Source organism: Triturus cristatus, chromosome 8 (assembly GCF_964204655.1).
Source record: "Triturus cristatus chromosome 8, aTriCri1.1, whole genome shotgun sequence".
In the NCBI taxonomy this organism is placed as follows: domain Eukaryota; kingdom Metazoa; phylum Chordata; class Amphibia; order Caudata; family Salamandridae; genus Triturus; species Triturus cristatus.
The window spans coordinates 465040088-465067717 of NC_140591.1; the positions used below are offsets into that span (position 1 = coordinate 465040088).

Here is a 27630-nt window from a genome sequence, read left to right on the forward strand (position 1 = left end):
TCCTTTTGCTTTGTGATTTCAGTACATTAACCATTTTATCTAATGTACGCATCCTATTCAAAATTAAAATGAATAGTTTCCTTTTTAATTCTAATGCCTTTGCTGCAATGGCTTCAATTTCTTTTTTTCTCTTGTAAAATTTAGCCTTTTGCTTATATTTCTTCACATCCTTTATCAAATTGGACATAACTCTTCTCTGAAACATTTTTCTACGTATCTCTTTAAACGCTGTTTTTCTGTTTAAGTTAATCTTTTTAGTTGCAGAAGGTATATTTGCATTAACTAAATTCTCAATTTTTTCCTCTCCTTTTCTATTGAAAACATTCTTTCCAGTACAGACATTTTGTACATTTTTCCTTTTTTTGAATATGTTCTTTAAAAAATCTTTTGTTTGCTTACCAGAAGATTTTTTCTTTTTCCCAACATGAGCATCTACAACTAACTTAGGTCCTCCAGTTGTCTTCAAATATAGGTTTTTTTTGTGGTCTTTCTTTACTCTGGATTTTGTAGGCATCTTAAATTTTGTTCACTGCTCTTCAGCAATACCTGAAAAAAACAAAAAAAATTCCTTTATTTTATTTAAATATATTACTACATTTTTTATGTTCTTTAGAAATCTTAAAATACTATAAACCCCTTTCCTATAAATGAAAATCACAATAACACCTTCACAAATTAAATTTCTAAAAATAATTCCTGTGTGCACACAAAGTCATGCTTTGAAATTAGACAGAAAACGAAATTTCTTTGCCAATTTGAAAGCACACTTACTACTCTTTTTTTTTGGCAAGTGATAAACACTTTTACAGACTGACACATTTTGAATCCACTTTTCAGATTCTTAAAAAAGCACATGTCCAAACTGCTTTTTCAGACCAGCACCATGTGTAACCTGGGTGACTGACTACACTCCAGCAAGGGCAACCAGCCTTAGTGATGCTGAATGTATTTGCATTACTGACTGAAACCTCAAACCCCACTCGCTTGTCAATACTGTGCATGATTCCACAGGGTAAGCAGCTAGGTGTGTGCTAAGAGTCTGCTTCTGCACCAAAAAATGGCTCCCCCTTTCCATCTAATGCAACTGTGAAATCACCAGAGCAATACGCAATAAATCTCTGCCTGTAATTCCTTTTTGCACACAGAGTCATGTTTTCATATTAGTCACAAAACAAAATTTCTTTGCCAATTTGAAAGCACACTTACTACTCTTTTTTTTGGCAAGTGATAAACACTTTTACAGACTGACACATTTTAAACCAACTTTTTAGATTCTTAAAAAAGCACATGTCCAAACTGCTTTTTCAGACCAGCACCATGTGTAACCTGGGTGACTGACTACACTCCAGCAAGGGCAACCAGCCTTAGTGATGCTGAATGTATTTGAATTACTGACTGAAACCTCAAACCCCACTCGGTTGTGAATACTGTGCATGATTCCACAGGGTAAGCAGCTGGCTGTGTGCTAAGAGTCTGCTTCTGCATAAAAAAATACCTCCCCCTTTCCATCTAATGCAAATGTAAAATCACCAGAGCAATACCAAACAGCTTTCTGAGACCAACAACATGTGTAACCTGGGTGACTGACTACACTCCAGCAAGGGCAACCAGCCTTAGTAATGCTGAATGTATTTGCATTACTGAGTGCAACCTCAAACCCTAAAAGTATTCCTTATTTATACCAGTACACCTTAATTTATCGTGAAAACATAGTCCATATTATTTTACATGTTCCTCACATTTAAATTTCTCCCAAAACAGAAAATGATAAACACAACTTCAACAAAAGGAATTCCATTTCTATTATTCATTTCTTAATTTACCATATACATCCCCTCTCAAACTCTAAACTCACCTTTAAAATTAGTTAGTTGTGAAAGAAATGTGGCACTCAAACAGCAGATTATCAGAGCCAGGATGTCTGTTCTTTACACCTCTCTCCTCTCAGCAGAACCAGATAATGGCAAACTTTCCCTCTCTTTTTCCACACATATACATGTTAATTTCAAATCTCAGTGCTTCCCCCTTTTTTTCAAATGTAATCACACATTTCTATTGGTTGTAAACCAACCCTTTTCCAAAAGTACCCTTCCCCCAACTTGACTTCTGCCTAGTACCCTTCCCCCAACTTGACTTCTGCCTGCTACCATAGCAACAGCTCTTGAAACACTGCTGTGTGGAGTTAGGTCAGAAGTTCACCAAACAATGTTTCATTTCCAAAGAGCAAGAGTGCTTGACTTTTCAAACCTAACAGCAAATCCATAGTACTGTTCTTTGGTAACACATTTTTCTGTACCAATACAAAACATGCTTCTATTAATTTACACATACAGCCTAGTTTTTATTGTAGAATGGTATGAAACAGCCAATCAGTTCTTTTTTTAATAAAAAAAAATATGTATGCCCCCATTTCCAAACTGTCTTTCATTTCTTTTTACCATTCTACTGAATTACACCTCCTGAGTGCATAAAGTTTTCCTTTGAAGATGTTCACAGTGTGGATTGTAGGGCACAGCTATGTCTTCTGGAGTGAAAAGTATGCAGAGAAAACAGATATGGTGAGAGACCTTGCTTTGTCAAATCTAGACATTAAATGGATTGGTCAGAGAGGGTTAAAGTGGCACCAATTGATGCCATTGGTGAAATCCTTCATGCAAATCCAACACCCTGACCTCATAATAGTGCACTGTGGTGGCAATGACCTAGGCACTTTGACTGGGGTAGGTCTGGAAATGCTTATGAAGGACACCTTTGCACAACTGTTTTCACTTTTCCCTAAAACTGCCTTTGTGTTTTCTAACATATGCCAAAGGCAAAAATGGAACTGGTCCAATCATTTCTGTCCGCAGATTGACAAAGCAAGAAAGCACGTCAACAAATCTGTTTCTGCTTTCCTCCGCGACTATGGTATGGGTTCCATTTACCACAACAACTTGCGTTACGACATGCAAGACATTTATAGAGGAGATGGTGTGCACTTCACTGATGAAGGGAACAGAGTCTTCCTCTTGAACCTTAGACTCTGCATCGGTACTTACTTGTAGGTACCACTAAAAAATCACTTCATAAACACAACGGCTCTTTTTAGAGCCCCCTAATATCTAAACTCTTAAATCTGCATTTCATTTCTTTTATTTTATTTTTTTTCTACCGTACGCGTACGTTGAGCTTACTGTACGCGTACCCCGCGATTTTTTTAAAAATCAATAAATGTTTTCTTTGTACTTTTCTGTCCTTCTTTGACCCCCTTACAAATGTTAGGGGGTCTGTAACTCTCCCTTGCCCCCTTTTCAAGATATCACTCTTTTTTTTTCTGAGTGAAACACACGAAATGGCGGCCGCCGCTTCCTGGTTTCGACCGATTCGAATGTTTACTAAGATCTAAGGGCCAATCAGAATCGCGCTCGCGCACGCCACCGTACGCGTACGGTAAGCGCACCGTAAGCTGGCTCAGATATATATATTGATTTAAAGGCTATTTTCTCAGAATCTACTGAACAGATTTACACCAAACCTACAAAAGGCACTTCCTTGACCTGAGGACTACCTCTCTGCAAAATTTCAAGTAATTCTGTTCAGGCGTTCGGGCTGTAGCTGTGTCTAAAGGTCCTATGGAAAAATGCATGGGAAAAACGCGTTTTGGGACCCCCCTTTTATCTCAGCCCCCGCTTGACGAATCCCCCCCGAGACTTTCAGGGTAGGAGCGGAGCGTAGCGATTAGTTAGAGATAGTGGTATTGATCATAGGTGTCCTAGGCGCTCAAAGGGAAATTCACATTTGTAAATTATTAAACACTTAATCTGACGGTGCTGTAAGGTATAGAGAAACCACCAACTCTACACAGAAGAGCAAAAGCTCTACGTAACAGTTCAACAAATCCCCAGCACTCGTATTAATCAAAGTTTCAAAACAGTTATGACGTGCAAGTCAGAAACAACAATAGCAATAAAATTCTTGTGCGAGGTTTAGTTTTCCTTGTTCTTTATTTTCAAGGCGACATCCTAGTCACAGCCAACACGTGTTTCGTCGTGTAGGGACATTAACCCACGACTTCCTCAAGGCTGTGTGAATTAAAAGACAATACATACCATAAGGTATTATCCACTTCTAAAAGATAGATCATATAGGGTGGCATTGTGCATTACCTCTTAAGTTGTTACACAGAGGATTCCCATGCAGTGAACCAGTTTTACAAAATTACAAGAACAGGAATCTATTGTCAAATCCGAAGTGAATAGACGCAAAGTTAGATACATACAGTTAAACATATGGAAAGCAGTGTACTTAAGTAAAGAGATCTGAAAATTATTTAAAAATTGGGTATCCAATAGAGCTAGCGACCAAAAGAAGATGGAGAGAAACGGAAGGGCGTGCAGAAACGTCGTGATCAGGTCTCGTCTAAATGGAATCGTTTACTGTGGTGCTGGTCGTGTCTCACGTGAAAGTGACTATGTAAAATTGCAATTGATGTGTTGATAAAAACGTGATACGGTCCCGACTGGTGAGAAAATCAGTTGCTCGGGTGCTAGTTGTGATTTCCGTGAAGGTGACGAGGTGTTGAGCAACACCGCATGCCCATAATAGTGAGTCCACTTTTGACGAGGACATAAGTCAAGAATAGTTACCTATTTTCTATTCAAATGGTACCTCTAGTGTAGGGAAACATAATTAAAGCGCAAGTAATTAGTAGTCTAATATGCGAGCTATATAATATTATCTTAAGTATGTGTCCATAATTTGAACCTACTTAATATGTGGTTAAAATTCCAGACCACATAGGGGTCAAATCCACGACTGGAATATTCAAACTTCCTTCGTTCCTTAGCCAGTAAAGCGTAAGTATTGCGCTGAGCTGTAAAAAGTAAATGCGCCGATCAGTGCTGCTTGGCTAGAAGTATAAACTCAAATGTATCTCAACATCTAATACTCGTTATATCATAGTTATATACCAAAGAAATCCCAGTGAACTCCCAAATATCTATCCTCAATTGTTGACTACAGTCACCCGATCTCAACATGATTCAGCGTATTTTAATATTGTGGTTCCAAGGAAACAATCCCGTACGGATTCTTAATCTCTGTCAAGTTTTCCCTGATTCGGTATTTGCCACATGAAACTCAAGGTTTCCAAACCCTGACATTATCTGTGAATAAAGTCTTTCAAATTAAATTGTGGTCTCCATTCTCTAAACTTTATCTGTCAACACAACCTTTCAAATTAGTGTAATCTTACCCAATTATTCAGTCGGTATTATGTTGTCTATTCCAAATCCCATCTACAAGTGTCCGGCGAGCCGAGTGCAGCTGTCCGTGGGTCTTGATTTCTCCGAAATAACGAGTGAACCCCGGTAAATATACTTCCGGGTCACGTAAAGCGTCTTGCGTCATAGCAATAAAAGTAGAAACAAGACTAAGCCGGGTTAAGCGGACCAAATGACTGTACCTACGTTAGTGCTTAAAACGGGATATATGCGATCCCCGAATATTAGAATTCTTTCGATTGGACTCATAATCATTTAGCCTGAACAATCCCATTTTTTTGGAATTTAAGAGAGAGCTCTAATTCAACGCCCTGTTTCCTATTCCCAATGTAGGTTCTAATTATCATCAATCAAAATGCAATATCTCCGAATCCAGTGTGCGTGCAGGTGTATCATGGCCAATTTATATTCAGTGTATGAAGGACAGCATGCTTCTTGTCCTTATAAGTATCCGTAGTACAGAGAACCGGCGCCGTGCATGCATTTTCGAATCAGTTTCGCAAATAAAGTGAAATGTTCTTATTTGAGCCGTTGTGTCTCGATTACACTATCTATTGTGTCTCCCTCATTCTCTCCATTAGTTAAGGTCTTACAACAAGATGTAAATGTTTCAAAATATGAAACGAGTTGTAATTCGAACGATTGTACATTCCTTAAGACATAGACATTTTGAAACAAATTGAAAGCGATTAATAAGCTTGCTTCATCTAATATCGAACCAAATCGTGATCATTACGTCCATCAATATACATTGTTACTGTCATCATTTCGTCCTAAATGCTGAAACTACGTGTCTACATAAGAAACATAGGGAAAATTTTCATGAGAGGATATGCATATTACCTGCCCAGAAAGTAATGAAGCTCATGGTCAATATTCAAGCCACATTCTGTGCTCCTCAATTTTAAAATCCACAATGCTTCCTTACGTCTCAGTGTAAGTTCTCGGTTCCCACCCCTCGGGTGTTTGGGTATATGGTCAATGCCATAAAATTCAAAGCTCTTATTCAATGTTTGTTCTGAGCAGATGGATGTGTGTGCCGCTATTGGATATCTCATGTCACCACTCTTTACTGCTCGTATATGTTCCCCAATTCTGTTTCTTAAAGGTCTGATAGTGCTCCCAATATATCTCTTCCCACATTTACATTTAATGGCATAGATCACAAATTTGGTCAGACATGTGATATTGTGTCTGATTTTAAATATCTTCCCACCCGGTCCCTGAAATTCAGTCATCCTTGGAAGCGCCCATTTGCACGCCATGCAACGGCCGCAGCCATAGAAACCAATCGAGTGTTGTGACAGCCAGTTGTCAACTTGTTTAGGTATTGGGTAGCTGGGGCTCAGGATATTTCTAAGTGTAAAGCCTCGTCTGTAGGTGATATCCGGTCTGTTAGCAATTACTTCATCTAGGGTTTTATCTGCCCTCAGTAGATGCCAGTGTTTGTTAAGGCTTCTCTTGAGGATCCCTGACCAATTGTTAAAACTTGTGACCAAACGTATCTTGTCCTCATCTTTTTCTTGTGTGGAGCGATCTTTCAAAGTATCCATTCTTTTGACTGTCTCAATCCTCTTCTCTGCTCTTCTTAGTGTCTCATGGTCATAGCCTCTGCTCCTGAATCTAGTTATGGTTCTTTTTTTGTGTTGTTCAAAATCAGTATCTGTGCTGCAATTACGTCTCACCCTTATCAGTTCACCATAGGGGATGGACCTGATTTGATGTGGTGGATGTGAGCTGGATGCGTGTAATAGGGAATTGCAGGCTGTTTGTTTTCTGTACAGTCTACTTTGTAAACATTTGTTTTCCACATAGAACTCTATGTCTAGAAACGAGATCTTGTCCTTGCTTTGTTCAGTTGTGAAGTGAATATTATGATCGTTTGAGTTGAGGTATTTGATAAAATCAGTGAGTTTGGTCTGGGATCCTGTCCAAATCATAAGACAGTCGTCTATATACCTCCCCCAGTATAGTATCGAATCATTCCATTGTGTGCCCGATGGGCCCCAGATCCTCGTCGCCTCGAACCACCCCATGAAGAGATTGGCATACGAGGGAGAGAATCTGGAACCCATAGCCACACCCTGCTTTTGTCTGTACCATCTGTCCTGAAATAGAAATACATTATTGTCCAGAAGTATTGCCACCATCTCCATTAACATTTCAGTGTGTTCCCAGGTATTTGCTGCCCTGTTATTCAGCATTCTTCTGACTGCCATCATTCCTCCCTCTCTCTTGATGCTGGTGTATAAAGCTGTAACATCAAGTGTCACCAATGTCATACCCTCTTCCCAGTTAAAGTCGGCTAGGGTGCTGAGGATATGCTTGGTGTCTCTTATATAAGATGGGAGGTTCACCACCATGGGTTTGAGAAAAGTGTCTACGTACTCAGACATACGTTCAGTTGGACCCCCAATTCCCGATATAATAGGTCTTCCTGGGGGAAATGCTGCATTCTTGTGAATCTTTGGTAGTGTGTACAGGCATGGAAATCTCGGCCTGTCTACCTTTAAAAATGTCAATTCATTCTCATCAAGTAAGCCCTGTCCATGCCAGCGTTTTAAATGTGAGTTAATGTATTCCGTAAGGGTCCAAATGGGGTTGGTCTGTATGGACTCGTAACATTCTATGTCAGCTAGTTGTGAGTATATCTCGTTGTTGTAGTCTATACTTCGCATGATTACCATGTTCCCACCCTTGTCGGCTTCACGTATAATGATGTCGTTATTATCACTTAGTTCTTTAAGAGCAGCCCGTTCTTTAGTAGTTAAATTGTCTGTTTTGGAGTTGAATACTGTGTTTCTATCCTCATGTCTGTCCAAATCAGCCAGGACCAATCTATGAAAAATGTCTACATTATTACCAGTAGTCAGCGTTGGTGTCCATTTGGACTTTTCTTTTAGACTACTGGAAATACTGTAATCAGTGGTGATCTCTAAATTTCTCATGACAGAATCTGTAGTAATTGCTTCATCTTCACTTTCAGTAATGGATAGCAGTAATCTTGTGTCCAGAATATCCTGTATAGAATTTTCATTCAATGTTGACATACCCAAATTTTTGTTCATGCTTTTATTCACAACATTAGTAGAACCAAAGTGTTTTTTCAATTTCATGCGTCTGACAAACTTGAACAAATCAATTTTCACATCACATATGCTCCCAACATTTTTAGGACAGAAACTCATTCCCGGAGCGGAGCGTAGCGCCCCACCTATTTTGAAAATTTCGCGAGGATTCGTCAACCGGCGCCAAAGTTATTCAAAATAGAATGTTGCGGATTTCCTATGGAAACAGGGTCCTAACTATAACTACCTACTGGCGACCGCCAGTAGGATATAGAGATATAGAGATATAGATTATATATATATATATATATATATATATATATATATATATATATATATATATATATATATATATATATATATATATATATATATATATATATATATATATATAGATATATATATATATTTTTTTTTTCTTAACCATACGAGGGGATGCTAAGGGGGTTATTTTAGATTCTCTAGAAGCTGCTCTGCTTCCTGCACTGATTTTATAACATACATTTTATTATTAAACATAATTTTTAACTGTGCAGGAAACTTTAATTGAACAGTTGCCCCCAATCTCCTAAAGTCCTCCATTCTTTTACCTAACTCCCACTGTCTATCCAAAGTAGTACGAGAGAGGTCTGACCTTATTTCAAAAGAAAAAGAAGAGTCTCTTGATTTTAAGGTCTTCAGTTTAAGAGCTGCTGTTAATATTTTCTCTTTCAGAGAGAAGGTCAAAAAGTTAATTAGAATTTTCCTAGGTTTTATCCGATTAGGATGTCTTCTGAAAGGATCCCTATGGATTCGTTGAATGTCCTTTAATTCGTCCTCTGATTCTTCAATTTGTATCGTGTCTTTAATGAGGGTCACGATGAGACTTAAGGTCATCACCCTCTTTCCCTTCTGGAATATTTAAAATTCGCAAATTATTGCGTCTTGAGTTGTTCTCTAAGGATTCAACTATCTCGGAGGGCGGCTTCTTCTTTTTTTTAAGTGTAGAGATATCCGCTTTGACACTTCCCAGATCATCCTTAAAAGTCTTCCATGGCGCACTCCAAGGCCACTGTCCTTGAGCTTAAATCATCCATTTTTTTCTCTAAGGATTCACAAAAAAGACGAATCTCCCCTTGGTTAGATTCTGAGACGGCGAACCCTTTTTTGATATCTGAGGCCATTGTGAAGAACAGATTTTCCAAAGGGCCACTACATCCATCCGCTACTCCCACTGCCCCCACTGTCCTTATATCAGACCCCCCACTGTCTCCTATGCATGTAGCTGTTGACATACTATTCTCCAGAATAGCCACATTTTCAAAATCCTTTAATGGATTAGATTGATTATCTGATGGATTGACTTGCTGCGCTGCTGGTCCAAGGAGATTCGAAGAGGGGTCAAGAGAGGAGCAAGAATTGGGCAAAGAATCAAGCATGGCAGCAGAGGTCGCAGTCAAAAGCAGGGAGGAATCTGTATCTATGCTAGACGAAGAAGACGGCTTTACTAACTCTGCCAACTCGGAAACCTCTCTTAAAGCTTCCCCCTGTTTGACCACATCCAACACTTGGGGGAGAACTCTAAAATACGACCTTAGTGAAGGCGTTATTCTAATTTTAGCATCTGCTGGTATACCTCTCTTCCTTGAGGTCTTAGTATCATTTCCTTTATATTCTGGAGAATTCTCCCCGATGCCCCCCTCAAAACCTTTAATTAGAGTGATTTATTTATCTACAGGTGGTTTATTGATCTCTTTCTTCCCCTCAAGATTCTCCTGAACATTAGGTTCTTGAGTCTCCGTATCTTGGGCTGCCCACCGCTTCCTGCCCCTTTTAACTGTTTTATTGTTATTAATTTTTTTGGCCTTGGGAGCTTTCTCTATTACCTTATCTTTTACCACCTGTAACTTACTACTAGGAAGAAGGGACGGGGGGCCAGTATAGATAATGTAGAGGACGTAGACGACAATACACTATGCCTCACTGTTCCAAAACCCCCCCTCCGGCTCCCCTGTCTCAGACAGTACGGTGGGGAGGACTTACCAAGTTTAATGGAACCCTGGGCCCCAATACCTCACAGTCCTGGTGCTCCTCTTCACTGGCAGTCAAAGTTCGTCCACCTTCCTCAACAGCAATGGCGGCAGCGTCTTTCTCTCCTCTCGCTGCCTCTTCCTGCTCCAGCGTGAGCACTACGGCTGCAGCTGCCCTCTCTGTGCGGATGCTGCCCACCGCACTCCCACTGCAGGAGCGACCGCCGCGCAGGAACCCGCGCGCCACAAGCCCCCGGCCTCTCCTCAACTCAAACGCAGCCCGGAAGCAGCGCGGGAGATCCGATGGAGACGGAGGCTCCCAGCGCATCTCAACAGGCCTAAAAACACCACCACAGGTAATAGAATTAATTCCAAAATGCTTTTTCCTCCAAAGATAATTAAGTAACTAGCTGACTCGTCTTAGCGCACAGCATTATACATATATATTCCGGAGCAGAGGTGCTACCAACGCCGGCCTACGACCGCTCAACTCACGGCCGCCATGTTCTAGAATATTGTGGAAAAAAATTAAGACGGAGAAGGGAGGTCTCACTCTCCCGGATATACAGTATTATGCTTGGGCCTTTCAGCTTGTGCACTCCAGAATGTTGTTAAAATCCCCAGACTCTTCTGGGAGAGGCAAAATGTTTCTAGCTATGCTACAACAATCGGGGCTTCCATATGAAGCTTTCTATTCAAATATGGGGACAAAACATTCTTTAAGAAGGTTAGACTGAAAGTCCTTAGTGGCGTGGCTCAGAATTGGGCCAGGATTAAAAAACTTACGGGTATTGAATACTACTCTAGGTTAGCTCCTCTGTGGGATAGTCCAGGAACTCCTAACTGTCTCAAAGATTTGTTGGCTGTCCCCCTAAAAACAGCTGGATTATTAACATGGGGAGACCTAGCGGTAGATGGAACACTTCTACCATGGGTGGAATTAAATGATAAACTGGTGGACGGTATGTCTAGATTTAAATATCTGCAGTTAAAAAGCTGGTCTCAGGATCTAAAAAATCCGATAGGTTTGGGGAACCCTTTGGAAGAACATGTGGTTAATAGATTAGCAGGAAAGAAGGAGATCTCATTCTTCTATTGGGCAATTGAAAAAGCTATCGATGGTGATTTTGAACTAGTCGGAGAGTTGTGGGGAGAATTCTTCACAGGGATAGATCTGGTGGACTTGTGGCAAAGTTCTTTTGACACTTTTTTCAGTTGTTAAACCAGCTTGGCTGAAGAGGAACCACTACTTCACCACACATAGAACTTATCTCTCCCCTGCAAGGCTCACTAAAATGTCCAATGCCCCGCCTGCTAGATGCAAAAAATGTAATCTGGAGAGTGTCCCGGATGTACATATGTTTTGGGAGTGCCCATCTCTTTCTGTATTTTGGGAGGGAGTCGGAGACTCTTTAACATCTATTTTGGGCCATCCAATACAGATTTCTCTTAAGCTTATTATCTTTGGTATATTAGGTGACATCACTGGCTGCAATAGAGGCTTTTTGTTTTTTGCCATACTATTGGCCAGACCGGAAATATGTAAGCGATGGGTTGAGACTATACCCCCTACACACTCAGACTGGCTATCCGCCCTGTATAAAACATCAAAAACAGACCTGGCCAGATTGAAGAACTCTAAGAAGAGAATTATTTGGAACTGCCTGTTAAATTGGACTTCGGTTTTTTTGTCCTAGGATTAAGCCTCAGGGAAGCTCTCAGGCTGTGCTGGTTTGAGCTACTACCCTAGGGGCCCTAGCTCTCGATTAATGGCAGGCCACCAGCATCAGTGGTTGGTTTTAAGAAACTCTTAGAGAGCACGATCACCCTCTCAATAACAACGAGAGGTCAGTAACTTGGAGGAAGTCGGTATGCCACTGGTAGGTGGGGGACAAAAAAGGGAGCGAAGGTTTACCCCAAGGCCTATTTCTCGTAACAGAGTAACAGCGGCAACCTTCTGATTTCAAGTCAGCTGGGGTCAGAGGCGAATGAGGACAAAAAGACAGAAAAAAAAAACATTAGGGAACATTCTTGGGCTCACACTGGTTCCTATTCCGGAAGTGGCACTGTTGGGCTATACGGTTAACTTTCCTAAAACGGTTCCGAAACTTCCATCCCTTGGCCTTCTCTTGGCAAAACGGGAGATAGCGTTATACTGGGGCAGCAAAGTTTCTCCCACGTCGCAAGGCTGGTTAAATAGTTTAGCGCACTGCAGCACAAATAGCGAGATCTACACCAGCCTGTTACCCAGCACAGCCTGCCCCAAGGATGTCTGGGGCTCTTATAAGGTATATATTGACACCCTGCGCAACTCCACCGCCTCCCCGTCCAACTCGGGGTTAGTACCTACGAGTACAGGTTAGGAAATTTAGATTCCACACTGACAAGTCATATACGGCTCCATATTGCACTGCTGGATTTAACGCCACCTTACGCACACCACATCAGCAATTTTCTGTTATTCTTGGATACACACCACATCGGATTGATGGCCAGGATCTGCTGCCTCGACAGACTTTGAAGGGACATTTAGATACTTGAGAGGCCTGTTGAAATTGTACGTCACGCATTGTATAACCTACAGTATTACGCTAAGAAATTGTAAGATACCTTTGTTTACTACAATGTGAGATTTGTATGATAAAATTGTGTATATGATGCAGTTACCAAGGATGATTATAACGAATGAACCATATGTCTCTTTTTTGATAATCAATGACAAAGTTAAAAAATAAAATAAAAAGAAGTACTTGGTTTCTGTAGTAGAGTTTCGTCCAGGTAAATCTAAAGTCCTGTAGCCAGGGGTTCCTACTTTATACCCAAGGAATGGGTGGGACAAACTCTGGGGACCCACCTATGGGAGGGTCAGGACAGAGGGGTGGCTACACCCATGTCCTTTGTCCAGTTTCGTGCCAGAACAGGAGCAAATGGCTTCTGCAACCGGTTTGAGCTGGACTATGCACAGGGCCACCAAATGTGCCCCCAGTGCAGACATCAAGGCACTCTTGGAGTGCACCCACCCAGCCCCAATACACTAAAGCCTGTCTCTGTGACAGGAAACCTATTGTCCAGCCGTCCCCTGCTGGAGTTTCATCCAGCAGCAGGAGGGCAGACTCGTGTCTGTGGCTGGCAGCATTAATCTTGTGATGCCAGGGTCGAGAAAGCTGGTACCGGGTGTACCGGTGTTGTCATATTTCTCCCTCTAGTAGGGTGGATTCATATCTCCCACACCAGTTACTGGTGTGGAGGTATGATTCCAAGGTGTTTGACACCAAACCCGACATGTTTCCATGCAGCAGTTTTAAAGTTAGCATTTACCGCGAGGTTATAATGCACTTAAGTGTATATGGTAGGCTGTATCACAAACAACCTCGGAATAGAGGTTCCGAAGGCTGCAGAGGGGCTCTGCTCATGCAAGTGCACCCTCTCATATAAAACCCAGCACCTTGCCTTCAGGATTGATAAGGCCTGCCATAGGGGTGACTGATAGTTTTATATGTGCAGTGATATGGAGTAGATACAGTGAACCTATATCTAAGTAAGGGGTGCATGCACCACCTTACACAGGCTGCTGTAGCAGACCTGTGGTGTCATTTTGAATTGTGTCCCAGGGATGGCATAATACATGCTGCAGCCCCAGAGAGGCCTCTGGGGTACATATGCCCTAGGTACAGAGTATACCATATACTAGGGACTTATAAGGGTACCCCAGAATCCAATCCGGAATATACCTAAAGTACATGCAAACAATTTAGAGGAGAAAGCAGCTATGCTGGGGTCCTGGATAGCAGGTTCCCAGCCAGACTAAATCGAAAACAGTGAAACATCAGCAAAAATTGGGGGTAACTATAAGAAGCAGATCCTACTCTCCTACACAAGGTACCTGGGAGAATTGAAATGAAGGGCTTTGTGTGCCAGAACAGCAATCTTTAACTGAATTTGTGCTTCGTAGGGCAACCACTTAAGAGATTTTAGAACTGGGGATATGGGCTCATTTCGTTTGGTGCCTGTAACCAGTCTAGCCGCTGTGTTCAGTGATGCCCTTAGTGGAGCCAGTGTGTATTTGGGAAGGCCACAGAGGGTAGCGCAGCCGTATTACAGCCTCAGCAAGACAAGCGATTGGACCACCTGCTTGAAATCATTTTGTGGAAGGAAAGGTTTGATATTTCTGAGTGTCCTCATCAAGTGGTTTTCTCCCTTACACACATTGCTGATATAATTGTTCATATTTGGGTGCTTGTCCATGGTGACTCCGAGCGAACTGATGTTCATTGCGGACAGCTTGTGTATGGGGTAGGATGGGTTGAGTGTAGTTCGAGGCAACAAACGTGTTGGAACATCGGTAGAACCCTAGTTGGATTTAATTTTCTCCCAATGAGTGAAGAAATCTTGTATCCTTATTCTCTACAAGTTATATATGATCGGGGTGGTGGGGGAAGCTGTGCAAGTCACTGTCTGGAGGTGTCAGCCCATATATTGGAGCCTGTGCAGCCCTTTCCTCTGTAGTTACCCTTACAGGTATCCATTCTTGTGTCCCAGGGCGGGCTGTTGGTGAGATGATTACTGAAGTCTCTGATGAACAAGTTACTTACCTGAGGAAACGCTCTTTCTTTTAGAGACTTTATCTAACAGCAGATCTGTCACCTTTTGACTACTTCCATAGGCGTCAGACTTGATCCGGAAACTTTTCAGCTGTACCTCTGAGCACTGTCAGGTGGCTTTGTGCGGCTCCACATGGATGCTTTTCGGTTCCGGAAATGACGGGTGGAGCCAACATAGGCACCACTCAAGCGAGCTAACATCAATTGCTTTCATGGTGGAACACACCCTAGACAAAGCAGAGCCCCAGCATTCAACTGTCTTTGACCAGTGTGCAGATTCCTAAACTTGGGATCTTTTTGAATGCACAGAGCCCAATTCACAGCACGGGGAGGATCCGTGAGGACTTTGCGGTTAGACAGAATGTGTATCAGAAACGGGGTTTACCGAATGAAAGTAATTTGTTCTTCTGATGGGGACTTCTAACAGCATTCTTCAAGTTTTTAATAGATACCAAAGCAATTCCTATCGGAGGTAGGTATGCGAATTGGCTCAAACCCCTAAGTCTTGTGGGACTGAGCGGGCAAAATGACCCTCTCAGTGAACCAGGCTGTCCAGACAGTAGTGCTTTATTAACATATTGAAGAACGCCCGAGTAAAGTAACCATCTGATAAATGTCCAGGACAGGAACCCCCAAGTGCCAATGCAGTGGTAGCAGCCTTGGCTCTGGTAGAACAAGCCCTTAATCCTTCCAGGAGCTGCATCTTGGTCAGTGCACAGCAGATCATGATGCAGAGCATGATACTGCCAGAGATCTTTTTTTGCACAACTTTACTCTTCTTTGCTCCTGAGAAACCCATAAACAGCTAATCGCCCACTTGGTGGTCTCTGGTACAGTATGTAAACGCTCTTTTGGGATCTAGACGATAGAATCTTTCCTCCTCAGAGAGATGAGGTGAAGCATAGAATGTCGGTAAAGTGATGGTTTGACTGACGTCAAACAGTATCACTACTTTTAGAAAGAAACAAATCAGATTTTGCAGAACAAGTTTGTCTGGGAAGGTGGGTCAATAAAAAGCTTTGAGCTCACTCCACTGCTGTGCCAATGTTATGGCAACAGGGAATACGGTCTTTAGGGTGAGAAGCAGCAAAGGACAACAGTGAAGTAGCTCAAAGGGAGTACACTTCAAATATTTGAGGACAAGGTTAAGATCCCAATGCAGCATCACAAAAGGATGAAACAAATGCAAGTCCTTTTAAAAAACGCATTACAACAGGTAAGTTAAATAATGTGGTCTGGTCTGGCAACTGAAAGGAGGCGGAAACATACCTTTTAACTGTGCCCAAATCAAAGGCTTTCCGTGCCATGGACAGAACAAACAAAGTATTAGATAGCCTGGCCTAGAGGGGGTCTATTTGTCATGTACCGTACCAAACCACAAATTTATCCTAATGACAGGCATATACAATTTTTGCCAAGGAATGCCTAGCTGCCAACTACCTCAAGTTGAAGGTCAAAAGTGTTTAACTGGCACCGCTCAATCTTGGAAGAATAAAGGTGGGGATTGTGGAGGGCTGGGTGCAAAACCATACCCGGTTACTGCGACAGTAGTTCCTACTAGACGGGCAGCCTGATTGGAGGGCAGTCATGCCCAGGACCTCTGGGATACAATGCTCTCCACGTCCAAACCTGTGACACTGGGATGACTTAAGCCCTGTCAGTTCAGATCTTCAGAATGCAGGGCAAAAGAGGAATCCAGTTCCATGAGCAGCAGGGGGGGGGGGGGGGGGGGGGGGGGGGGGTTTGCAATGGTGAGACCAAGGTGGAGTACAGCAAACTGAAAATGCCCCTGTCCCACCACAAACAGCAGGTCGCGTCTGTGGGCCCACAGGATGGGATGTGAAAAAGAGTGTCCTGCAGGTGCACAGCTACAATCCAGTTTCCAGAGTAGAGGGCAGACAAGACCTGGTCCAGAGTGAGCATCTTGAACTTGTCCTTCGGAATGAAGGTGTTGAGAGAGCGCAGGTCTAAAATAGGACAAAGGCTTCCGCCCTTCTTAGAAAACAGAAAGTAGCAAGAGTCACAATCCATTTCCGTACCAGGCACCTGCTCTATAGGCCCTTTGACAAAAAGGGCTTGTACTTCCTGCTGTAAGATAGACAGATGTTCCTCTGTACTCATTACATGTATGGTGGAAGGTGAAGCAGCGCGGTCAGGAAGTGTAGAGAATACTCTTTCAGGACAGGACAAGCTAAAGGGGTTTGGCAGGTGAGGTGGCAGAGGGGAGGGTGAGGGTGATGGACTGACTGACACTGTCCCTGATCCCAGGATCAGTGGGTGCCGTGAAACAAGAGGAAAACCTGGTGAGGTTCTCTGTATGGGGTACCTTTGCCAGAGCCACAGAAAGATTTAAAGGGCTGCTGCAGTTGGCATGGCAGAGCAGACAAGCCCAAGGAGCACGCTGTGGCCCTGCTCTCTTTGAATGCTCCAGAGCAGAGCCTGGTTTGTCCCCAAAAAGGAGAATCCTTTCAAGGGGCATGTTCAGATGGGACTTCTTGAGCACTGCATGACAAACCAGTAGATCGCAACCTGGAGTGACAATTGATAGCAACACTATTGCCAATGGCCCACTCAATGGAATCAGTTATATCCAGGCCACAACCAATGGTAAATTTAGTAGCATCACTGCCATTTTGTATGGCCTGGGTCAGTACAGGATGAAGGACCTCAAGGACACTTGGGAGAACTTGAGCTACACAATACCAGAGTGTGTGAGAATAGCTGCCCAAAAGGCAACAGGCATTGACCAACCAAAGAGACAAAATTGGGGAAGAAAGTAGTCATTTCCCAGAGGCATGTACTCTTCTATATTCCCTATCTGGGAGAGAAATCAGGAAGGCATTCGGGTGGAAGCTTGTACCACCAAACTCTTGGGAAGAGGTGCAGAGTCAGAAAAGTGTGGTGGCAGGGGGCATCCTGGTGCTTTTCATAATAGTCTTATTCATGGTAGGATTGTCCAAATTCATCACCCGCATCAAAGTATAATACGCTAAGTGGCTATGATGGAATGGGCAAAGGTTGTGGTTCGATGGACATCAAGCATGGCCTTGGTCGAATTAGGAGTGGGGCTGACACCAAATCAAAGCGCACAATGGGTTGCGACTCGTCCGTCAGCATTTGAGTAAGTGTCGACGTGCCAGGAACCGGCATGGAGCCATAAGTAGAGTTGGCAAAGGTGCTGCTAGAGGTCCAGCAACAATGTCAGAGGGTACAGCTGGATCGGAAGGAGAACCTTCCAGCGGTATCCCCGATGGAGGAAGTCACAGCTATGTTGGGGCCTGCAGGTGCTCCAGAGGGAGTCAGAAGGGATCCAAAGACATGCAACATGACCTAAAAGAACTCTTGGAATTGCCTTGGTGTCACAGACGACTCCAGAAACGCTGAGGCGGGACAAGTTGCGGGATTGACTCAGACATCGACAGCTCGAGGCATAGCAAACCCCTTGCGCATTCTCATCTCAAAAAGAGTGGCAGGAAGGGAGTATTGCTTGGATTGTATATGTTTTTTCTTCAACTTACCACAAGATTTGGAGCACGAAGACTATCAACCTCTGGACCAAATTCTGGACTGAGAACGGGACAGAGACTGACCTTTAGACTTGGATCGATCTCAATGCAGAGTCTACTGATGCTTGGCAATGTATAGCCTCATCTCACAGTCACGAATGGCCTTCAGATTCATCAACACACATTCACTGCACATCTTAGAGTCAAGCCCCAACCTAGTCACCACAGGCAAACCTGATGTGGACCTGTCAGACATTTGCTTGCCTTGTTTCCTTGGGAGGTGACATTTCCCTTACGCACTGTGTAAAACTGAGTTAAATGGATCTTAAAAGAGATGAGAGGTAGCTCCAGAACCACATCTGGTGTCACGAAAAGAAAGGAACCGATGTCAGCGTACAGGAGAGGTCCTTTATTGGCCTCGCATGTCATTATCGGAGCGGAAAGGCAGCAGTGTGGATCTGCATGGCACCCTCTGACGGCACGCAGAGGTACTGCTGAAAAGTGTCCAGATCCAGTCTGATGCTTAGGGAAGTATTCAAAAGGTGAGGAATCTGCAGTTAGAAGCCTCTATCAGAAAGGATGCTTTTGCTCCTGCAACCGCTCCTCAGGGTAGCTCTTCACAAAAGGGCCCTAGTATGGTGTCGTTTACAGCACCCCCATAGCTTTCGCTGTCTCTGGATGCCGCTGGAACTTGGGCTTGAACCCGGAGATGAGGAGCCAGGCATGGCATCCAAGAATGACACTCGCATTAATGCTTATAGAGGCTGTTTCCAAGCACAACGAATACTGGTATTAGAGATGATCGTGCTCTCAGACACTATTTTCTCCCCCCTTTTTTTTTTTTTTAGATTCCTCTGTCAGCTGCATCTCCTCCCATATCCTATAGGAAAGGAGTGCCATGAAACTGGCTATGCACCAATGAACTGCTGCCCCAACTGTAACCCTCTTGCTCACTGCATCTATCTTTTAACTCTCCATCTACGGCAGAGGAGCAACACCAGTGTCTTCTTTGTGGGTAACATGCATCTCCACCTTGTGGAAAGCTGCGGCCCTTTCTTTGACCTTATGATAGGCTGTGGTGTATTCAAGGGTTTAACACTTTTAAAGGGTAGTGATCTCAGTCATTCAACTTGCGAGGTTTAGGTGAAGGGGTCTACATTATAATAATCCCAGGAATGATCAGTGGGTCCTAGATTGCCTGGCTTTAGGTACAATAAGGAGGACCGCTCGAGCGACTCTGGTGGAGAAAATAGGGGGTGGTGTGCATACGTGTGGTGGTTGAAGATGTGGTGGTGGAGGCAGTGGTAGTCTCTGTGAAACAGGAAAAAGACTAGTAGCGGTCTTTCTACTTCTTTGGTTGCTGGCTCGTGGGAAGGAGTAAATTAACAGGCGCTTCTGTCTGGCATCAAGCTCCTGCTGCAGTCTTTCGAAGATCAGAGCATTCACAAACTTGGATCAGACTGTTGACTAAAGCTTTGAGTTAGACTCAGTCTTTGGTGCCGACGAAGGTGTGTGTGTGTGTCAAGAAAAGGTTCACTGAATACAGTCGTATGCACAGGCAGAGCCTTTGTAGCTTGCTTTGGGGGAGACTGATGCTACTCGGCACACTTGGAGCAGCTTGGGCTTGCTGGTTGATGGGGTTTGACGCCCTTGGGTGGTAGATTTCTCAGATTTGACGCTTTTTCCATATTGCCCACTAGAGACCAAAAGTGGCAGGGACCCTTTGAGTTTGTATTGTTATGCTTGGGGCTCATCTCCCACATGAGTGGTGCTCTACCTCGGCATGGAACTTCATTTGTGACCCTAGCTTGCTGGTATGGGCATTCTGGCTCGATGGCATACTCAAGATCCTGTGCATGGTCCTCGGGCAAAGACCACTATTCATCATCTCAACGTCTCAATCTCCTTGTGCGCAGGTGTGATTAAAGAGGCAATGTCCATGCTGGGTGTGGTCTGCACAGTTGGGAGACCAGATGGGCCGGTGCTGGCCTCTTCAGTGCTAATGGGATATTCTCCCCAACAGAGTCTGAGAACTCCAAGGTGGGAGGTTGCTACATCTTCCAATGTGCCCAGCGCTGTTCACTTCGGTACCTCAGATTTTGTATATTGAAGGCGAGGCACAGAAGGTTCTGTCATGGTTGGGGAAGAGGCAAATATTGTGATGGTCTGTCCATGGGTATTTGGAATTGCACAAGTCAATTTTTAATGGGTGCTAGTTTGATCACCCACGTGAGATCAGCTTTCTTTGGCTAAGGAGGACCACAGTCCCCGAGGGGCGTCAAGCTTCTCGACGCCAAGGTTGTCGAACACTGTTTTCAGTGCTGCTGAGGTTATTCACCGGTTGAAAAGACAAAGAAATCAGCCTGATAGTGGTATCCGAAGCAATGGAATTGAATCAGAAGAAACATGTTCCAACCCAGGAAGAACTCACTCCCACTCTGAATATGTCAGAACCGGATGAAAGAAAAAAAAAAACCAATCTACTATGAAGTCCATTTCAGCCCCATATCAAACTTATTTTCAATCTACGAATGAAAAGGTTGTGAAATGTTTGTTACTTTGCGAGACACAGATTTGGGTGTCAATATAGGGTACAACTGACCCGTAATATATAAATGCAGCCAGTGTACGACTATAATGATCAATCATTGAAAATAAGATCGATATATGAAATATCCCAAGAACTGAAATTGTAATGATATGATTCACCAGGTTTGTCACAGTTGAGAGACTAATGGAAATAGAAGAATTACTGGACCGAAAAGCCCTGAAGTTCGTTATGTTAATGAAATGCTTTGGCTGAGGCTGCATACGTTTTCTGTGAATATGTATTAAAGGATGTCAGAAGATATAAGAATTTGGAAGATTTGGACTTTTTTCTTATGGGTGCACCGCCACATTTGCTCTTCTATATTTATTTGTTTCGCAGTAGTACCACTCAGCAGCTTGGACTAGGAATTTTGTGCACCAGATCGAACACTGGGGAACGCTGTGAGAGGCGATATAAGTTTGCCGGACGCTGATTTAGGTTTTTTGACACAATAGGGAGTTGATGCTCATGTACAATGTACATAACAGAGAGGAGCCACACCAGATATGGTGACTTGAGGAAATTCTTCTAAGAAAAACTTGTAAACATCCAAGCCCAACACTAGGTGACAACAATATGCTAAGCATGGATATTTACGGTCACACAATGTACGCACATTTATTTTCAGGCTCGTCGATAGGTTCGAAAGGATGAGTTGCATGCCTTGCAAGATCTCCACTGAGGTCATGGAACATGCCGCTTTGAATAGTACAAAGCACATCAGTACAGGTTTGGTGTTGTAAAAAAAGGCAGCACCTCAGAACAAACAACCTAACGAAAGACTGAAAAAGCATCTCTCAGCCATCCTAAGTAGAACGGTCACTGAAGAGGACTGTTTATCGACAGTTCTCCCTTCAGCTAGCAGCTATTTTTCTGGAAAAACAGGTCAGTACCAGTGAGAACCTTCATAATTTGAGATGTACAGATTTTGCTTTATTGAAAGAAAACTGAAAACTCAAAGCAGAAAGAAAGCTGCCAACTTGTCACTTTGCGGACAGGAAATTGCACTGGGAAGCTTGTGTGCATGGGATAAGGAGTCTCAAAGACCTTAGAGATTTGCTTCTGAGATGTGAATGGCAGAACTCCTATCCTAAAACTGGAAATATTTGTCAGGAGCACGGGCACAGAGAAATAAGAGCATTTAAGAATATTGAAATAAAAATAAACTTCATTCAGCATAATATAAATAAAATTACTAGTTTAAAAGTACAGTGATATTGTTTCCCTTGTTGATAATACCCATGTTTACTAATTTTAGGTTTTATATGGCATGAACAAGGGCATTGGGGGTTTCAGAGCATCTCAATTTACAGTCATGTTGATACATTGTGCAGCAATGGTTGAAGAGTTCATACAACTTTGTGTACACTTTAGAAGAAATCCCAAAGAGTATAGCATGTTAAAGGAATACTATATTTAGAAGCTGTTATTAAAAACCAACAATTTTAACACATCAAATAGAGCACAGCAGGTTTAAAGTGGTTTTACCAAATATCTGTCACCTTTACATTTTTTAAACGGATCACTTCAGCTTAAACAGAATCTACTGTGGCTTGGAAGCGAATGATATTGCCCATATAATAGGGCACAAGGAATCATTTACCTTATTGATCTTTTCTTTTGGATGCGTCAGAAGATTTGGAAAATGCGCCAGGACATCGCAGTTCAAAACCACTTGTGTCTGTTCATCTGTACCAGTCACAATGTTGCCCACTGCTCTCAGTGCTGCAGTCTGCAAATAATGAAATCAATAATATAAGGAATATCCCCTGCCATTTGCAGCTTAGAGCTCACTGACTGCTACCGAGCCTAACCAGTGTGGATTTGATAGCCATCTTCAATACCAGATGTTTGAAAACCCTTCCAAACCAATGCATTTTTTACTGCCATACACATGCCACAAAAGAAAAAAAAAACATACCAAAAAGTAAAGAAAAAAAGAATTAAAGGGGAAAAGGCATTGACAAAGTAAAGCATTGATCACCCAGCCTGGACACTGAAGTGCAATTGTTTTTAGGCAAATGTGCATGTGGGTCAGTCAAAATGCCATCACTGTGTAGGAGAGTCAATGGCGGAAGTAGGCTGACCTATTACTCCATTATGTATGCAGAGGTGGGTAGAAGAAAAACGCTATTGACGAATAGAAAAACTGAGAAGAGGGCTGACCCAAAGCCTCCCTGTGAATGTATAAATGTATGTATTTATTTATGATTATTTATATTACACGAGGTATTCGTGAAACAAAGTGGTCTCTAGGCCAGACCTAAAACATGCCCACCATTTCCACTCATTTTGAAAAATCTGGCTTTCATTCCAGCTCTAAATTAATCTTCTCCCTCATCCCCCAACCTCCCCTACAATTACATCCAAAAGCAACATATGTACCAGAAAAGCAAAGCACCATAAAGAGTCTACTTTGGTTACTAGTGAAGCAACATATTAATTTTGACTTTGCCCAGTTCACAAAGCCTTCCAGAGCAGTAGCCCAATATACCTGCAGAAGGACGGCTATACAACACCTCAACAGCTTATGACGCATTAATCTTAACTGATCTAAATACTAACAGGAAGTTAACTAAGAAAAATCTCCTCAGTTAAAGGTCTCCAACCCAGAATGCAATCAATTTAAACACTTTAAAGGACAAATTGTATGCTATTCAGAAACAGAATGGGCATCCATTTAAGTAGGTTACTGAAAAGCATTTTAAATACCCAACCGCTCTCTCTACTGGCTTACATGCAGTTCTGTGCATCAGGGACATGATCATATTTTGCTCTGTAATTGGACCACACGATGTATTCTCAAAACACGCTGACAAAATGTGGAACAATGCGCTGTACAAAAAAATATCGCTTCGTGAAAGTACATATTCAGACTACCATACACTACTGCGTATGCTAAGAACCTCAGGAGTCTAGGCTGTCTGTATCATAAGCTGATTGAGAAATTCGTACTACAATTACCACAATAAACCAGCTCTAGATTTTCCAGAGGGGGGGGGGGGGGGTTCGGGGGGGTGGCGATGGGGGGGTGTAATTTGGGTAGTCTGCTTATCTATCAGTACTAGTGGGTTTCCTAGCTGTGCCAACATCGGAACCACAGTACTCACTAGGTCCAATCTCTGTATTAAGAAAGCTGCTGCCTACACTTACGTTTTGCTGCCTGGGGAACTCTCTGTTCTTAAGCATCAGAATCTTCAGTATGTCTTTTACCAGTGTCTCCTTACCACTGTACAAACACCAGAGCGATTCCTCGGGCCAGAACGTGAGCACACAGGGACTCGATCGATCTGTGTCTCCCTCCCTCCCTCCCGCCCTTCCTTCCTTCCTTCCTTCCTTCCCTCCTTCCCTCCCTCCCTCCCCAGCAACTTACTCTGCCTTCCAACAGTATTCTGCTTATTAGATGAGTCATCTCCCTACGGACAAACATCTATGAACTTGCTTGGTTCTTCATTTCCCTCTCCTGTCCTGGACCCTCAGCCTCTCAGTACCACACACCCTTGTAGTAGGGAACAACTAGAGGCTCTTTGTGAGACTACCCAGGACTGCCCTCTTTGCTGCAGTTTGGGTAAAACAAAGTCCATATAGGATGCCGATCACGACCCAAGTAGGATACACTTGGGCAGCCAAAGCAAGAGATAAGTGTCCAGTTGATAATATCTCATAATGCCTTGCCTTAATGCCACACACCTCTTGTAGGAAGCAACGAAAAGCCATGTTAAATGGCTGAAGAGAAAGTATACAGGCTATTTATGTACCCATGCAAATTAACTGGTTGCTTGTGGAAAAAATAAAACAAAGCCCAAGTACTATGGTTAAGACCGGCAGCACCCCAAAGGGAGGGGTGAAAAGTGGAGGGATACAGATTCTAAACTAGGTACTAATGAGAAAAGTCCCTTGATTTATTTTACCAATAGTGATGTAAACTGAGCAGTCTGATGGTATGAAAGCCATCTTGGCCTCTTTCCATTACTCACAAGCTAATTGGCTCCCATTTGATCAGAGTCTTGGACTTAATCTGTGCCATTGTTTTAGTTCGGTAAATTAGAGGCTTAATTTTCATTTTGGAGATGCTCAGCAAACAGAGAGAAAAGTAGGAAATTCACACAAAACACTGCAAACACAGCCCAACCGGATCTTACAGGAAATACTAGTGATATGGAAAGTGGATTATTATCTCTGCCATTTCAACTACGAAACTGTCATCTTCCCTCAAATTCTGGTTTTGAAAATGACGTGACTGACGAGCACACCAAAAACAAAAACCAGCTTCTTGATAGGATAAAAGTTGCTGTACTACTGCAGATAATGAGATTCTAGAATTTAATATACTGGCTATAATTTTATGTGGCACAGAAAGGAGATAGATTTACTTTTATGACAAATGTTACTCTTGGTCTCTATGCCGATGCTTTATTGCCCTGCCACCTATTTGTGGGAGGCAAAAATGCACCTCAAATCTGGTAGTAAAGAGCTATATGGGGGTGCATATGTTTGTTACGGCCAGCCACATCCCTTGAATGGCTTGTGCACCATGGACAGTAGTTTCTTGAAAAAAGAGTCCATTGGTACATTTTTTTTTTTTTTAAATGCATATGCATGGAAAATGTTACTTGCCCTGTACTAAGCAGGTAGCTCTGTAGATGCATATGCTCTGCATACTCCTGCCACCTAATGGGGGGGGCCCAGGCGTTTGCATCTTGATTAAATTCAAACTAGTTTGAGTCACAAGACCTGTTGTGACTCCACCTGTTGCCCATAAGGCACACTGGCATGCAGGTTATCTCACGCATGGTGTTCTGTGCAGATGCACTACTATTGCTGCTAGGTACTTTGTGAACACTCTTGGCCCGTAGTGACTTTGAATAGTAATATCTTGAACTGCTAGCCTTGTCCGTTTACCACAAATCAAAGGTACTGGTGATGCGCTGGGTGAATTGGGATGTGAAAGTATGCATCTTTCAGACTTCGCGTAGACATGAAATTGCTGTGGAGGAGCAGCAGGATGACGTCCTTCAGGGTGACCATGTGAAAGTGCTCAGAGAGGCTCAACCTGTTCAAAGCCACGATCATCCACATGGAGCTGTCATTTTTGGGGCTGAGGAAAAACACCCCTTTCTCCCGTTGCTCTGCGGACACAGGTTCAATGGCACCGTTTGCAAGGAGCATTTCAACCGGTCCTCTAGCTGCTGAAGGCGGTCTCAGATGAAGACACCGCAGTGAGGTTGTATACTGGGTGGCATGGTGTGGATTTCTAGGTGTGATGGATGGAGTGTTATTGCTTTCCGGCAGTGGGTCTCTGGTGGAGCCACTCCTGCCATGCCCGACCATGGAAGGTAGGTGGTCTGAGATGAGGATACAGGGGTGGGGTGACATGGTGTGTAATTCTAGTGGAGCCACCTCTGCCACAGCTGTTACCTCGGTGGACCCCAAGCAGAAAAGATCTTAGTTTGTTGGGGGTCCGAGAGGGCTTTTGGTATTTTTGGTACAATGGTTGCTGGCCTTGGACTGCAGGTTTAACACCAACCCTGGTTTGCTGTGTGATAAAGGCAGATTTGGGACTGGGGAACTGTAGGATATACATGTCCTTTTCACATTTTTTCAAACATCTAGTAACTTGGGGTTCACAAATGCTCACTAATAAAGAGGATATTTAAGAGGTGCTGCTGCACCTTGAGTCGAAACCCTGTTACCCTGAGCCAGCGGAGGAGGAGAATGCTGGTGTTAATCGCTTTAGTGGCACTGCCTGCTGTAACGAGGGTAAATCTTATGTTGGTGATACTGATTGGTCTTTCCCTCTACAACTTCTGTTCCTGGGAGACTGGCCACCTCCTCTCCGCTTCTTTACAGTGTACCAGAAAAGGAGGTCTACATATGTGGGAATGAACTAATGGATGGCTGTGCCAAGCGCTTCGCTGTTGCATTTATACGCATAAACTCCTTATCAGGTGGCCCATGTTTCTAGTGGGGACTCCATCTTGTGTGGTCTGCACAACTAAAAAGTCTGGGACACCTGGGCCATGGATATATAAGGGTCATCAGGGCTAGTTTAAACTTTTTTAATTTCACAATCCTTGGGTGTGACAATTTTGACTTTTATGGGCTTTTTAAAGTTCTCTATGGCTGACTAAGCAGCCCCTTAACATGGGGAGGCAGTGTACTGTCTGCTTTCTTTTGGAGAGGATCTCTACTAGGAAGACGTCCTCATCCTGAACTGTGTGCATCTTAACTGTTTATTGCGTTTAACAGCCGTGGAATAAATACATTGGCACAAATGGTCTTTTCGGGTAACATTAAGTAGTAATGAAGAAAATCGAGAATTCCAGTATGTATTCACAGTGTTCAATTGTAGGAAAGTGGGTTTCTGTTGCAGTAACCCACCCCCCCACTTTTTGCCAGACTACTGATGCAATTGTCCTTGGTGTGCAGTGGGTCCCTGCCAATCAGGTTCCCAGGACCTGTGTTCGTCCCCCAAAAACTAACCCAATTGGCATCTCTGGCCACAGGTCAGCCCCTGGTAAGTGGTACCACTGGTACCCAGGGCACTGTGACCAGAGAAGGCCCTAAGGGCTGCATAACTTATTGTGCCACCCTT

The 27630-nt window shown here is 43.1% G+C and overlaps 1 protein-coding gene across 2 annotated transcripts in view; it reads right to left on the reverse strand.

Annotated features, from left to right (window-relative positions):
* Nucleotides 1–27630, reverse strand: part of KPNA3 (karyopherin subunit alpha 3) — a 743375-nt gene that overhangs the window by 343051 nt on the left and 372694 nt on the right. For both annotated transcript variants that reach the window (XM_085621926.1, XM_085621927.1), the window contains one exon: nt 22639–22767. In XM_085621926.1, coding sequence (XP_085478052.1) covers nt 22639–22767 — 129 coding nt within the window. The remainder of the gene's footprint in view (nt 1–22638; nt 22768–27630) is intronic.